Source organism: Argopecten irradians, chromosome 6 (genome assembly GCF_041381155.1).
Source record: "Argopecten irradians isolate NY chromosome 6, Ai_NY, whole genome shotgun sequence".
NCBI classification, from domain to species: Eukaryota; Metazoa; Mollusca; class Bivalvia; order Pectinida; family Pectinidae; genus Argopecten; species Argopecten irradians.
Genome location: NC_091139.1, coordinates 27,230,047 through 27,244,894, shown reverse-complemented (window position 1 = coordinate 27,244,894; position 14,848 = coordinate 27,230,047). Strand labels below are relative to the sequence as shown.

General features: G+C 38.4%; 1 protein-coding gene across 1 annotated transcript in view; it reads right to left on the bottom strand.

Annotated features, from left to right (window-relative positions):
- The window catches only part of LOC138326422 (laminin subunit alpha-2-like), a 117,024-nt gene that overhangs the window by 23,248 nt on the left and 78,928 nt on the right, over positions 1-14,848 (bottom strand). Inside the window, exons 30-49 of the mRNA XM_069272531.1 lie at positions 14,498-14,638; positions 14,116-14,237; positions 13,419-13,502; positions 13,073-13,263; positions 12,688-12,834; positions 10,889-10,977; positions 10,493-10,604; positions 9,973-10,126; positions 9,180-9,375; positions 8,887-9,003; positions 8,191-8,348; positions 7,738-7,876; positions 5,876-5,972; positions 5,219-5,335; positions 4,547-4,726; positions 3,529-3,683; positions 2,407-2,556; positions 1,729-1,880; positions 863-1,013; positions 351-475 (exon numbers count right to left, since the gene is read on the bottom strand). Coding sequence (XP_069128632.1) covers positions 351-475; positions 863-1,013; positions 1,729-1,880; positions 2,407-2,556; positions 3,529-3,683; positions 4,547-4,726; positions 5,219-5,335; positions 5,876-5,972; positions 7,738-7,876; positions 8,191-8,348; positions 8,887-9,003; positions 9,180-9,375; positions 9,973-10,126; positions 10,493-10,604; positions 10,889-10,977; positions 12,688-12,834; positions 13,073-13,263; positions 13,419-13,502; positions 14,116-14,237; positions 14,498-14,638 — 2,777 coding nt within the window. The remainder of the gene's footprint in view (positions 1-350; positions 476-862; positions 1,014-1,728; positions 1,881-2,406; positions 2,557-3,528; positions 3,684-4,546; positions 4,727-5,218; positions 5,336-5,875; positions 5,973-7,737; positions 7,877-8,190; positions 8,349-8,886; positions 9,004-9,179; positions 9,376-9,972; positions 10,127-10,492; positions 10,605-10,888; positions 10,978-12,687; positions 12,835-13,072; positions 13,264-13,418; positions 13,503-14,115; positions 14,238-14,497; positions 14,639-14,848) is intronic.

Sequence of the window (14,848 nt, the reverse complement as noted above, 5' to 3'; positions counted from 1 at the left end):
CAGGACGTGAAAAAACGTGACCATCCTCAAAACTTCAAAGCTATACAGTGTACCGTTGTTCGATTCTTTTGTACATCAAAGGACCAAACTACCTACTCATCATCAGTTTTTCTATGACATAGTCCAGGGATGGATATAATGACAGTGATAGTAACCCCTGGAGTATCGAGGATAGAACATGATAGGACAAAAAAGATTACAGTCCCCTCTTCCATATCATAACAAAATCACATTGAGGAAGGGATCTCTTCAAATTTTATAGTTTTTTTTTATTCTATATATAAAGTACCAGTACTTTATAGGTTTAAGTGTCATTGAAAAAAGTAATCACGACCTTGGCTGTTACTTACACATCCCTGCAGCCTCCACATGTTCCGTACGACTTTTTAAAGTTGTGGAGTCCAACGCGTACATCATCGATAAACAGTTCTCCCATACAGCCGGACATGTTACCACGGGCAACAGGCTGGGCCAACTGTAATACACCAAAACTTCATACATTAATACCTTTAAGAGTAAAAATTTTCTCATTTTTGTTTTTTGGACATTTGTCTCTCATCCACGTTATTCTTACATCACTAGATTTCAGTTCTGTTTCTCTTGTTTGAATTGGGTTGATCAACATTTTCTCTTTTTATAAAGTTGTAGCCTATTTCGATTTGCCCTATTCTCTTCTAGAATATAACTTCTGGGCACTCGATTCTGCTTCCGGAAGCTCTTCCATTTATGAGGTGGAAGGTCTTCTGAGAAGACTCTCATCAAACAGGGTTGAGTTCAGATCACAATAACTATTAATGAAAAATTAAAATTTCAAATAAATTGCCAGGGCTCGACAAGCTGAAACTGAAGAATTCATACTTACATTGTATGATTTGGGCACACCACCCACATAAAGGTCAGCTGAGGGGTCAAGTTGAAGGATGGTACTCCCTATGGGGGAGGATCCCTTGGCTGTTACAACACCTCCAGGGTTATCCATCTTAAACACCTCCAGGGTCCCTACTCGTCCAATCCTGGAGACAGAAAGTGGTTGGTATACATACAGAAACTTGGTATGACTGACAGAGTTCATTTGTTTGTGCATTTAAACATTTTCAAATGTAGACAAAATGAAAAGCTTTACAAAAGTAAATCCCCAGGTGTATCAGGATGAGATTGATTTTTTCACTTCCTTGATTGGAATTTTTAGACTCTGCTACAGGGCAGCTGTCGACATTAATGAAATCTTAAGCAAATTGAGATTTCTATAAATGGATTAAAGAATGTAACACTGACCTAAATTTTGAACTATAAACTGTATCATACAAATAGAGATTATGTTTCAAAAATCAGTAGGTCATCAAGACCTATATTTGATAAGGAACAGTGTTTTGCTAAACTGAGTTGTTTTATAGCAGCAGCATGCATTACTGCATTGTTGCTAATATTTGCAGAGGCTTTAATTTTGCACAATTCAAATTCACGAAACTTAATACCTCTCGAAATTATCAAAATCATGGTTTACATATTATTCCGAATTTGCATATTACAGAGTTATCTGCACTTGGGAGTAGGTATTGATTGTGACGTCATGTGTTTGCGAGCGTAACGTCATACGTTTCGGAGAAAATGACGTAAATTGCGCTCACAAAATAATGACGTAACAATCGATACCTATCCACAAGGGAGCTAACTCTGTAATATGCAAAGACGGAATAGAGTAACAAATCAATATGTTGTATGACGAACCTCTCAGCACTAACATGGTACCACTTCTTGTTTTCTGTGATAAAGTTCTCCTCGTTCCTGATGTCCATATCATTGGTGACGGAGCCTGGTCCACTACCCGAGTCCCAGGAGAAGTGTATCTTTCCATCGATCAGGTCCAGAGCCATATATTCCTGGAAACAGGTTGTTAAAACACTGATGGAAGAAACTTAAGGCTAGGCTATGGACACAATAAGTGCATGTAAAGTCAAGTTTTACTATGAATTAAACCTGAAAACTTGACACTTCTATGATGAACTGCAACTTTTTTTTTTTTTTTTTAATTCCTTTCACTACAATCATTCTTAGTGAAAACTAGAAATTACTCCTGGTTCAATCCAAATGAAATTAGGATGGTAGCAAAAACTTCATGATAGGAGATGATTAATATTAACATTATACTCTAAAACAGATTTCTTTTGCATGCGATTTATTTTCGTGAATTTCACGATCAAGGTAAATTCATGAAAATTGATCTCCTCAAAACGATACCTTTGACAATTAAACTCAAAAGGTACTTTTATTAAATTTCAAAACTTTCTCAAATTGATATTGAGAGATTTAGTTGCCTAAAAAGAAAGTTAGTTTACAGCATGCCCCACATCATTATCTTTTTATCCATGATAGAATTTGAATTTGTTCTGTTGCTAGGTAACCTACCTGTGGACTTTTCTGGACCAGCACTATCAACATGTCTTCTGCCGAGTTGTTGGTTTTAAAAATGAAGTCAATACTGTTGGTGGTACGCGGCTGTGTCTGAGGAACAAACGACCTTGAACAGCTGCCAGATGTTGATAAGGACACCTTGACCTTTTATAAACATTGAAGGTGAAAGGTTAAAGGTTAAGCAATGATTCTCTCACAAAGTCAATGTTAAAATGGAAGATATGGTCAAGCAACATAAAATTTAGAGAATCATTTCTAGTTTGACCCTAAATATGGTCAAAAATAATCTGGCTTGATTTTCAACAACAGAATGTTATTCATATACAGACATCATGTACAAGCATTATCAACAACACATACATTTTAGCTATTGGTTTACAATCTACATGACATCTCCTACCTACTTGGTTCAGTGGGTGCTCTGTTGGCATGCAAACATAAAGTTTGCTTTGTATCTGTCACAACTGTTTCCTAGGCCTGTTTGATGCTGTTCCTCAGTTTTTACCCTTAACTTTGCAGCCTGAGCTCTGGCCTGTTTGATGTTGTTCCTCAGTTTTTACCCTTAACTTTGCAGCCTGAGCTCTGGCCTGTTTGATGTTGTTCCTCAGTTTTTACCCTTAACTTTGCAGCCTGAGCTCTGGCCTGTTTGATGTAGTTCCTCAGTTTTTACCCTTACCTTTGCAGCCTGAGCTCTGGCCTGTTTGATGCTGTCGCTCAGTTTTTACCCTTAACTTTGCAGCCTGAGCTCTGGCCTGTTTGATGCTGTTCCTCAGTTTTTACCCTTAACTTTGCAGCCTGAGCTCTGGCCTGTTTGATGCTGTTCCTCAGTTTTTACCCTTACCTTTGCAGCCTGAGCTCTGGCCTGTTTGATGCTGTCGCTCAGTTTTTACCCTTAACTTTGCAGCCTGAGCTCTGGCCTGTTTGATACTGTCGCACATTTTTTACCCTTAACTTTGCAGCCTAAGCTCTGGCCTGTTTGATACTGCCGCGCAGTTTTCACCCTTACCTTTGCAGCCTGAGCTCTGGCCTGTTTGATACTGTCGCACATTTTTTACCCTTAACTTTGCAGCCTAAGCTCTGGCCTGTTTGATGCTGTTCCTCAGTTTTTACCCTTACCTTTGCAGCCTGAGCTCTGGCCTGTTTGATGCTGTCGCGCAGTTTTTTAAGCTTGGCCTCCAACCTTGTCTCCTCTTCCTTAGTTTCATTGGAGGCTGCCTCAACATCATCTATAATAGCCTGGATACTGCGAATGTTGTCTGTGACATTGTTGGCTGCAAAAATTATTTATAACAGATTATCCCAAGTGGGCATGTCCGGTTGGCCATCTTGTTTACCGATCAGTCCCGAAAGGCATTATGCATCAGTCCTAAAAGGTACTATGCAAAACTATGCCAATCGGTCTCAAAATACAACTAGGATCCTAGGGGAACCTCTATATGAAAATTGAGAAAGATCCCTTCAGCACTTTTTGAGAAATAGCGGTGACAAACTTTAACTATCAAAATCCAAGATAACCGCCTGTCAGCCATCTTGTTCACCGATCGGTCCCAAAATGCAATATGCACAACTAGGGTCCTAGGGGATGAAATTTGAGAAAGATCCCTACTGCACTTTTTGAGAAATAGCGGTAACAAACTTTAACTATCAAAATCCAAGATGGCCGCCTGTCGGCCATCTTGTTCACCGATCGGTCCCAAAATGCAATATGCACAACTAGGGTCCTAGGGGAACCTATATATGAAATTTGAGAAAGATCCCTTCAGTACTTTTTGAGAAATAGCGGTAACAAACTTTAACTATCAAAATCCAAGATGGCCGCCTGTCGGCCATCTTGTTCACCGATCGGTCCCAAAATGCAATATGCACAACTAGGGTCCTAGGGGAACCTACATATGAAATTTGAAAAAGATCCCTTTAGCACTTTCTGAGAAATAGCGGTAACAAGAATTGTTAACGGACGGACGGACGGACGGACGGACGGACGGACGGAAGGACGGACGGACGGACCACGGACGAAAGGCGATTTGAATAGCCCACCATCTGATGATGGTGGGCTAAAAACTTAATGGAGATTTTTTCCACTTCATGTTTTGAACATTTGGTTTTTTTGTTGGAGAAAAAAAAATAATCAAACCTGAGTTCTGAACATCCACAGCAATCTTGTCTATGTCGAAGTCCTGCATGGATCGGAGTTTAGGGAGGAGGTCATTGTTGATGTTGTCACGGATACCCTTGACCTTATTCTTGGTAGCTTTCATCCCCATTTCTGTATTATTCATATTGGCCAACACTGCCCTGGCCCTGTCACTCACATCTGAAAAAGCAGAAGTATGGTGTTTATCCCTAGAGCATTGTCAAAGCATATGCTACAACAAAGCTTAGATATGTGGTACATATGTAAATGTAAAACACAAGGATTTTGGAATTTTGTGTCCTCCTTTAATTCTTGCCATTTCAGATTAGAACATCATTAATTCGTTCCCTCAAGTGTAAAATGGATCATTGTAGAGGTATAACTGCATTTTTAGTTTTGATAAAATAATTACGGAGTTCAAGATTTGTATATCAAATACGAGGCAAAAGGGTGAAATTTCTACACTAAATTTCAGATGATAGTTTCATTCAAGTTGATATACAGGAGATGATATATCGAAAACATCTGGATTATTATTTTTTTTTTTTTTAAACCGGTTTCTAAAATAATGGCTGATGTAGAGGAAAACAAGATGTGAGCATCAATACATTCTTTTGTTACCTTAGTATTGACTTTTGATCATAACAGATTTGATTTGACGAGGCGGCTTACCTTTAGACAGTCTGTCCATGTCCTGGTTAGTGGCGTGTAGTTTGTTCCTCGTATCGGCCTGAGTGTTGTTTACATTGTCCAGTGTATTCTCCATGGCCATCAGGTCCCCACTCAAGTCTGCAATCACATATATTCATTGGGATCTAATGTAAGACTTCACTCTCAAGAAAATAACTCTTTCAGGGAGACGATTCTAGATGTATCCTGACACATATGATCGACATAATGATTTTATTATACCAAACAAAGTTAAAACAACATATATTTGGGATATTAAACACAAGAATAGAGACTCCATGATGTAAGCCATTTTATGACTGTATGGAACACTTGTAGATTTTTTGTTGTTTGTAGCATCTTTATTGTAGAATTTAAGCGACATTTTCATTTTTGGATGAAGGTGTAGAAAATGTCCACTTCCAGTCACATGCGGAGCTTCCAAGGGGTTATTTTCCTTGGGTTATTTCCCTCAGGGGTTATTTTCCTTGGGTTTTTTCACTGGCCTTCCTATTCCGGTTAAATATCATACTTATTCAATACCATGTGATCAAGTTTAATCAAATCAGAACATTCTAAATGAAAGTGAGGTTTAATAATATGTAATTATGAAGAAAACAACACAGCATTTCATGTTAGACATTGTTATAATATGTATACCTGTGACATCAGATTTAGTCTTGTTAGCTCTCCTCAGTAGATCTCGGCTTCTATTGAGTGACCTCTCTACTGTGTCCTTGATTCTGTCAAGGTCAACCTAAGGGGAGATAACAACACTGTAAAAGAAAATGCATGAGTGGAAGGGGAACCGTTGGGCCTTAAAATATATCTGACATCTATCAAATCTTGTTCAATATGCTAAATATCTAAAGACATATAGAATATAAGATTATTGAAATCATGCAATGATTCCTATAATATAACAAGAGGCCCATTGGACCTGTATCACTCACCTGTTTCAGGCTAAGAACACAAGCTACCAACTTGAAGGCTTTAGAATTGAACTTAATCTATTTATTTCTACAGATGGATTTTAAAGAATTTGCTATGTTTCCCTAATAATGCCCTGCTCCTCTGGCCCCTGGGGGACCAGTCCCATCGTTTATACAAAATTGGTTCCACTTCACCCAAGGAAGCGTCAGACTATATTAGAACTAAATCCCTTCATTCCCATAGAAGAAGAAGGATTTTAAAAAATTTGCTATATTTTCCCTATTGGGCTCCTACCTTCAGGCCCCTGAGGGACCAGATCCATCTTTTATATAAAATTGGTTCCCCTTTATCCATGAAAGCTTCAGCCCAAATTAGAACTAAATCCCTTCATTACCATAGAAGAAGAAGGATTTTAAAGAATTTGCTATATTTCACCTATTGGGCCCTGTCCTCCTGGCCCCAAGATTGGTTTCTCTTTACCCAAGGAAGCTTCAGACCAAATTAGAACTAAATCCCCTCATTCCTACAGAAGGATTTTAAAGAATTTACTATATTTCCCCTATTGGGCCCCGCCCCTCAGGCCCTTGAGGGCCGCAGTCACCCTTTATACACGATTGGTTTCCCTTCATCCAAGGAAGCTTCAGACCAAATACATGCAGCCGTTTATGACAAGAAGGGATTTTTGTGAAAAGTTGACGGACGAAGGACGACGTACGACAGACGCCGCGCCATTACATAAGCTCACCTGCTCTTCGGGCCAGGTGAGCTAATAAAACATGGTTAAAGGGACAATTCAGTAAGGCTAATTCGATATATAACCACGAAGCAAAATATGACATTAATGTATGGTTCTACATTCCTTATGAAACATATGACAAGAAATAGTGATAAATTCCACAACATTGTTAAGTATTTTGATTAATACCATTGAGATTGCAGATCGTTGATCAATACGATTAAGCAGGTACAACATGTACGCTGTTCCCTTACCCGAGTCAAAGTCACGCACGTTAAACAAATGCAATACATAACCACTGAGGAGTTGATGAAATTATTTTTAGACAAGAACATGCATCTAATAATGTTAACACAACTGCAAGAGCGATTTGAGTAGTTCTAGACAAAAAATGCTTTACTACACAGGCAAGGGTCAGGGTTCGGCATACAAGGCTATGTGTAATGGCGATTGAACATTTCACATACATTTGACTGCAGTGGGCTTTTCCGACATATCACAGTAAAAGCAACTAATCTAATTTCCATTAGAACTGGTTTGTTTCCAAAATATGTGCAAGTTTTAATATACTCTTAGAGCGAATTGTCCCTTTAAAATAAACCCTTAGAGAAAACAAAATTTCTGCAGCAATGACCAAGTACATAGTTTCTGTTCTCCATCCATTCCGTATTTAAATATTTCCCTAGTGAGTAGGTATCCACGGTTACATCATTATTTTGTGAGGGTAATTCACATTGTTTTCTGAGTCAAGTTTGATGTTACGCTCCAAAACACATGACATATCACAATCAATACCTATCTGCAAGGGCAGATAACTCTGTTATATGCGAATGCAGAAAAACCAATAGTTTACCAGGTCTGTTGAGTTATCAGCCGCTGCCAAGGCCCTGAGCGCCGCCTCCTCTGCTTCATCTATAGCCTGGACAATGTTCTTATACACATTGGCTGCCTGCAGGGGAAGTTCTGCATCAGCTTTTGTTTTCTCAAACATCCTAGTAAGCAGAAAATGTTACAGTTACAAGATATTCAACATAAAGTCGAAGCTCTAACTGTGGTTTCATTTAGAAAATCTTTAAACTGTCAGCTTGTTCTGGCACTGAATTCAGACTTACAGGTAAATGTTTCAACTATGTTTCATGTTTCAATGTTTCTATTAACAAAAGGCATGAGTACACCATTTTATATCACATAACAGAGAATAGAAATAAAAACAGTTTTCTTAATAACACCAGCTGATGTTGCAGTGAAAATATTATCATAAACCACAAAACATGCCAGCACATTCAGACTGTGCCATAAGACTCACTTCTCTAGTACTGTTGCCTGTTGATTGAGTTTCTTGGCGTGGTCCTCTGCCACCTGCGTATGATTCTCAGCGATAGGGATGGCGTTTCCTAAATCGTCATCGACCTTCTGTAGTTCTGGTAAGATGTAGTCAAGGGAACTAGCCTCACTGATGATATTCTGCAGACAAACTAACTTTATCAGCTAACATTGTATACCTAATACTAAACATTTCTGTTAAATGGGTACAAAAATTTGTAAATCAAATGTCAATATAAGTAGATTTTTTTATCTCATTTATAAGTTATTATTTATAAAGATTTCATTTCTATTATAACCCATTTTAAATAAGAAAATATGATTCTAAGAAAGAAAGAAATTATATCTTGTATTTTCCTTTTTGAAAACAAACTTCTGTGAGTTAGAGCCCCATATACACAGACTGACACAGCAGTTACTATTGAGCTAAAACATCTCTGTGCGGGGGCCTAAAAAGAAATTATACATCGAGCAAAATAATAAAATAAATACAGTAAAACACGGTTAAAATGAACCTCTGGGGACCAACATAATCACTTCGTTATAAGCTGAGTTCATTATACACACATCATAGATATATTGTAAGCACCTTGGCTGGGAATGAAAATTGCTACACCATAACCATTAACTCGTTGTAAGCATGTTTGTTATAAACATATTTTACTGTATAACAACTTACTTCAATATTAAGGCGAGTCCGTCGGATTAGGGCATGGGCTTCCTTGATTGTTTGATAGCCTCCAACTAAACTTTTGACAACCTTGTTTTCAGCGCCATCTATATCGTACATCAAGTCCTACAACAAAGGGACATCACACCTGTTTTACCCTGTACGACTTAAACTGTCCAAAATGTTATCTTCACATGTATTAATTAGCTATGACCACTGCCAATATCAAATAAAATTATTTTATGCTCATTATGAATTTTGAAGAAGCAATGTGCATCTGGGACATTAGAGAATCAACCCACCTCCAATCTTTTGTTTTTCATTGTAATGCCGAGGTTTTTACTGGAGATCTCGTCGACGATCATCTCTGTGTTGTTCGTCTTCTGTCTGAGGTCTTCCATCCTCCTCAGGGCATCCTCTAACTCCGCCTCGACTGCTGAGGTATTTGCCAGCTTAACCTTCATGGTCTTTAGTTTATATAGCAGAGCTTCCACTTTCCTATATAACATACAGACATAATCTTACATGGAAATCCTATCGAAGTTATCTCAACCAAACTAAAATCTGTCAGCACTGGGCTTCCTCAAGACAATGTCAAACATTTTGCTTTGATATCTCTTTTCTTGAACATGACAATGTCAACATTTTGTGTTGATATCTCTTTTCTTGAACTGAATAAACTGTCTTTTTAATTATTTTTTTCTTTTTTCAATAGTGTTTGGGGAGGGGGTCCCTTTCTTTAAAATTGAACGACTTTCAGAAAACTTATGTGGTTAGATAAAGAGTGTCTTAATCAAAGAATTAGACCCTTGTGACTATAGTGCTTTCTGTTTTCTTACAAGTTTGTACACAAAAAAAATATCTTTTTTTGTCAATTTCAAATTTTCCACAAAGCAACTGAAAGTGTTTGTAAGACCTATTTAAATGCCTCATCCTCGGTACGAGACCTGGATTGGACGAGATAGGACAGGATGAGAATAAACATTAAATCACCCCTTCATTATGAACTAATACAGCATTCGAATATGAAGAGCCCAAATACATCTTTAGGAATGAATGAGTTAATAGTAAAAACAGCAGATCTGAATGTCTTACATGGCTCCCATGGCGATCTCTGTCTCCTTGGCAGCGAAATCGCGGCCCTCGATCTCGTCTAGAATGATCTTGGCCTCGGCCAAGGCCACAGATATGTTGATGCCGGTGGAGTTAGGATGTCGCTCGATGGATATATCAATGTTGGCCACAATGTCTGTAACAAACAAAATATCATGATAATTATATACTAAAATCTAATTTCAATTTCACTAATATTGGGTTCTAGAAATTTCTGACAATCATAAATATATGAAAAAAATATAAATAATGTTCTACTTAAGCCTGTTACCTATTGTCAAGAAGACCTGGCTGGTAAAATATTTGAACAAGAAAACAACATGATACTTAGTACATGGTAAATAAAACATAGGTAGTCTTAGGTTTTACATCTCATTAAGTTTTAATATGTGATATATTTACACAATCAGTGCTTCAGCCATTGGAAAGATAAAATGTATCCAAAATATGTGACGAAATAGATTTTGATAAAGTATCGATCATGTACTGTAAATGTTCATACTTTTTATTTTTTCAAACAGCTCATCAATTTCATCCTCGATTTCATCCGCACTGTCGTTAAGTTTATCAGCCTCTGTCACAGCCTGTTCTCCGTCAGCCATTACCCTGACGGACTGTTAAACACCAAACAACATCAGTTAAACATTAACATGAGTTTTAACATACACTTTATACAGAAATGGTGGTCTGATCAAATTGAGGAATATTTTCAAAGTAAATGTTTTTTTTCAAAATCTCATTATATTACATTTCCCTATTAAAGCAAATCATTTAGAAACTATATTGTAATTTGGGTAGGTCTAGTACAGTATTGTTGTACTTAAGATAATTGTAAGAATTGTAGTTTTTATTTCCTTGAATTTTCTGAATATATTGGCATTGTAACTATCTTGCTTACATTAGTTTCCAATGCCTTTGCCTTAGTTTCCAGAGGAGTCAGCTGATTTTCTAAATCTCTAATCTCTGCCATCTGTACAGCATCCCACTCTTCCTGAAATGGAAAGAAATTTTCAAGAATTAGCTATTTTAATATTATACAGTTGTTGAATGGGGTTGAGGGCAACAGATGATTTGTTGGACTGATCTGAAGACAAACTGTTGCCTTTCGGCCTCAGACAACAGCTTGTGTGAGGGTCCAACAAATCATCTGTTGCCCGAAACCCCAGTCGATAACGTTACTCCGGTCCAACAGCACATTTTAACAGTCGATTTTAACAGTTCTTTGGACCGCTCCACAGGACAATTCATTCATCTGCATTTTTGTCAATAGAGTTTATATAGACTCTATTTTATAGGAGTATAACAAACTGATATGTTTAGCCAGTATCAAAAGGAGTGACTCAGAAAACTGTAAATGAACGCTAGTTTTATTTTAGTGGTAGTTTTATTTTATTGATAGTTTTATTTTAGTGCTGTCTTTGAAGTGCTTATTCATGTACAGTGAAAATAGGGGCAGGCGATGGGATGGGACACTCAGACAGATGAGATAGCGGCAGGCAATGGGATGGGACACTCAGAAAGATGAGAGAATAGCGGCAGGCAATGGGATGGGACACTCAGACAGATGAGATAGCGGCAGGCAATGGGACACTCAGACAGATGAGATAGCGGCAGGCAATGGGATGGGACACTCAGACAGATGAGATAGCGGCAGGCAATGGGATGGGACACTCAGACAGATGAATAGCGGCAGGCAATGAGGAAGGGATGGGATGGGACACTCAGACAGATGAGATAGCGGCAGGCAATGGGATGGGACACTCAGACAGATGAGATAGCGGCAGGCAATGGGATGGGGACATAGACAGATGAGATAGGGCAGGCAATGGGATGGACACTCAGACAGATGAGATAGGGCAGGCAATGGGATGGACACTCAGACAGATGATGAGATAGCGGCAGGCAATGGGATGGGACACTCAGACAGATAGATACAATGAGAGAGATAGGGCAGGCAATGGATGGGACACTCAGACAGATGGATAGGGAGCACACTCAGAAGATGAGATAGCGGCAGCAATGGGATGGGACACTCAGACAGATGAGAGATAGCGGCAGGCAATGGGATGGGACACTCAGACAGATGAGATAGCGGCAGGCAATGGGATGGCACATCAGACGATGAGATAGTGGCAGGCAATGGGATGGGACACTCAGACAGATGAGATAGTGGCAGGCAATGGGATGGGACACTCAGACAGATGAGATAGTGGCAGGCAATGGGATGGGACACTCAGACAGATGAGATAGTGGCAGGCAATGGGATGGGACACTCAGACAGATACATGGAGATAGCGGCAGGCAATGGGATGGGACACTCAGACAGATGAAATAGCGGCAGGCAATGGGATGGGACACTCAGACAGATGAGATAGTGGGATAGCGGCAGGCAATGGGATGGGACACTCAGACAGATGAGATAGTGGCAGGCAATGGGATGGGACACTCAGACAGATGAAATAGCGGCAGGCAATGGGATGGGACACTCAGACAGATGAGATAGCGGCAGGCAATGGGATGGGACACTCAGACAGATACATGGAGATAGTGGCAGGCAATGGGATGGGACACTCAGACAGATGAGATAGTGGCAGACAATGGGATGGGACACTCAGACAGATACATGGAGATAGTGGCAGGCAATGGGATGGGACACTCAGATTAATCAGTTAAGGAGGTTGACAACAACAGAGTTACGTGCCCTTAGTTGTTTTGTATCATTGTTGATCTTCCACAGTCTGTCCCAAGGTACTGGGAAGATTCCAGTGATGTTGACATTCAAAGTGATGTTTTCTAGCCTATCCATCTCCGACATAAGGTCAGCGGTACATCCGATGTCACAGGCTGTAAGGTCAAGGTCAAATAATATTATAGTACAACTAACATCACAAACTGTAAGGTCAAATAAGGTTAACATTGGCGTACAAAATTGTCAGCAGTACATTCAACATGTTAGGGTCTCAGATGAAGGTCAAATGAGGTTAAAGATATAGCTCAAACTTTCACAAAATTCGGCCAATTAAAGATAAAAACTATGTTGATATTATAAACAAGGTGTTATAAAAATGGACGAAGTACTCACAAACACATGAGCCATCCACCACAGCATATCTAGGCTGACACGAGTCACACTTTTCTCCCATAATTCCTGGCAGGCATACACAGCGGCCATTACTGTCACAACGACCAGATACAGAGCCGTCCTTATTACAGTCACATGGTACACATTTACCACCCACCTCATTGGGGTTACCATAGTATCCGTCTGCACAGCTAGAAAACAAAAATTTCGGTTGTATATAATCATGTTATGATTAGAATCAAAATTATCTTTAAAACATATCTTGGATAGATTTCACTATTACTTCTGCTTTTTCAACTTGATAACATTTCTGTGAATAGATAACAACATTACCTCTGATACTTACCTTTGACAGCGAGTTCCTGTGTATCCCTCTGAACAGTTGGTACATACCAAAGTCCCTCTCTGAATCTCACATGTCGGACTAAAACTAAAACAACAATACAAATTAGAAACACAGAAGCTCTGCACACAGCTGACATACATATAATATATGAGGAGTCTTACCAACAGATCAATGAGTAAGAATTCAAGTGTTGTTGAAAAGTACACTTTTTTTTCAAAACACAAAATTATATGCATGTAGATACTTGTTTATTTGCAGTATTCATCACCTAAACTTTATCAAAAAGTTTATTCAAAAAAAGTTAATTTCAGAAAATTTGAAAAAGTTTTAAATAAATCATTTACATCTTAATTTACTTTACTCATATATTATCATTATAATGTAATTTTTAGTTTGGTTATTTGTTTATTTTCTGATAAAACCAGAACTGCCACCATTAAGAGTGGCAGACTAATACCCCGGCTCAGTCTAATCAGGCATTTTAATTAGTAATATCTCTATTAATATAGGACATTGAAGAACCCTATTTAGTTTGTTCTGTGAATCAAATTTTATAAAAATCTGTCAAGTAGTTTAGAAGGAGTTCATCGGACAAAGTTGTATCTACAGACAATACCAAAATTCCAGTTTTGAAATCACCTTGAAGTTGACCTTGCCCTACTATTTTCTGTGTGACCTTTTTGACCTTGTATCTTACCTGTTAGTGGCACTCGGACACAAACACGGTCTACAGTCAGAGTTTGTCCCTCTGGTGGCATCTCCAAAATATCCAGGGGCACATAACTCACAATTATGTCCGTAGGTATTACCAGTACAGTTCTAAAAAAAACAAAAATAATAACAGATATAGAAATAAATAAATTGTAATAACAACAATGACCTTTGTAATGTTATATTGTTAACCATCTTCAGAGATCACAATTGATCACACCACACTTCCCGACTGCTGCCAGGGTCTGTGAACCTGATATAAGAATGCTTTTAAAACCGCCAAAAACTCAGTACTCTTGATGTCTATTTGCTGATCATCATTTCAAACTTCTACATAACAACATCATATTAATTGTTAAATGGCTTACCTGACATTGACCAGAGAATATGTTACACATGTTGCTATGGCCGTTACAGAAACATTCCTCCACCCCTCCAATAACAAGGATGGGGTCCGAGATCTCAATTGTCAGGTTATAGCGGAATTTGTAATATCCTGGAGCAGGAAGCTGCAAGAAGAGAAATAATTCAGAGCTGATATTTCAATAAAATTCTGTAGCTCTCCAGTTAAAATACTATAATTCCCATGGATAAGAACTGTAAAGTTGAGACTAATTTCAATAAATAGGACATACATATCGGACATAAAGGTTTCACATATTTCCTGCTTATGAATTAGGTCAAAGAATTTTTGACGATCCTCAAATAAACTCTAGGAA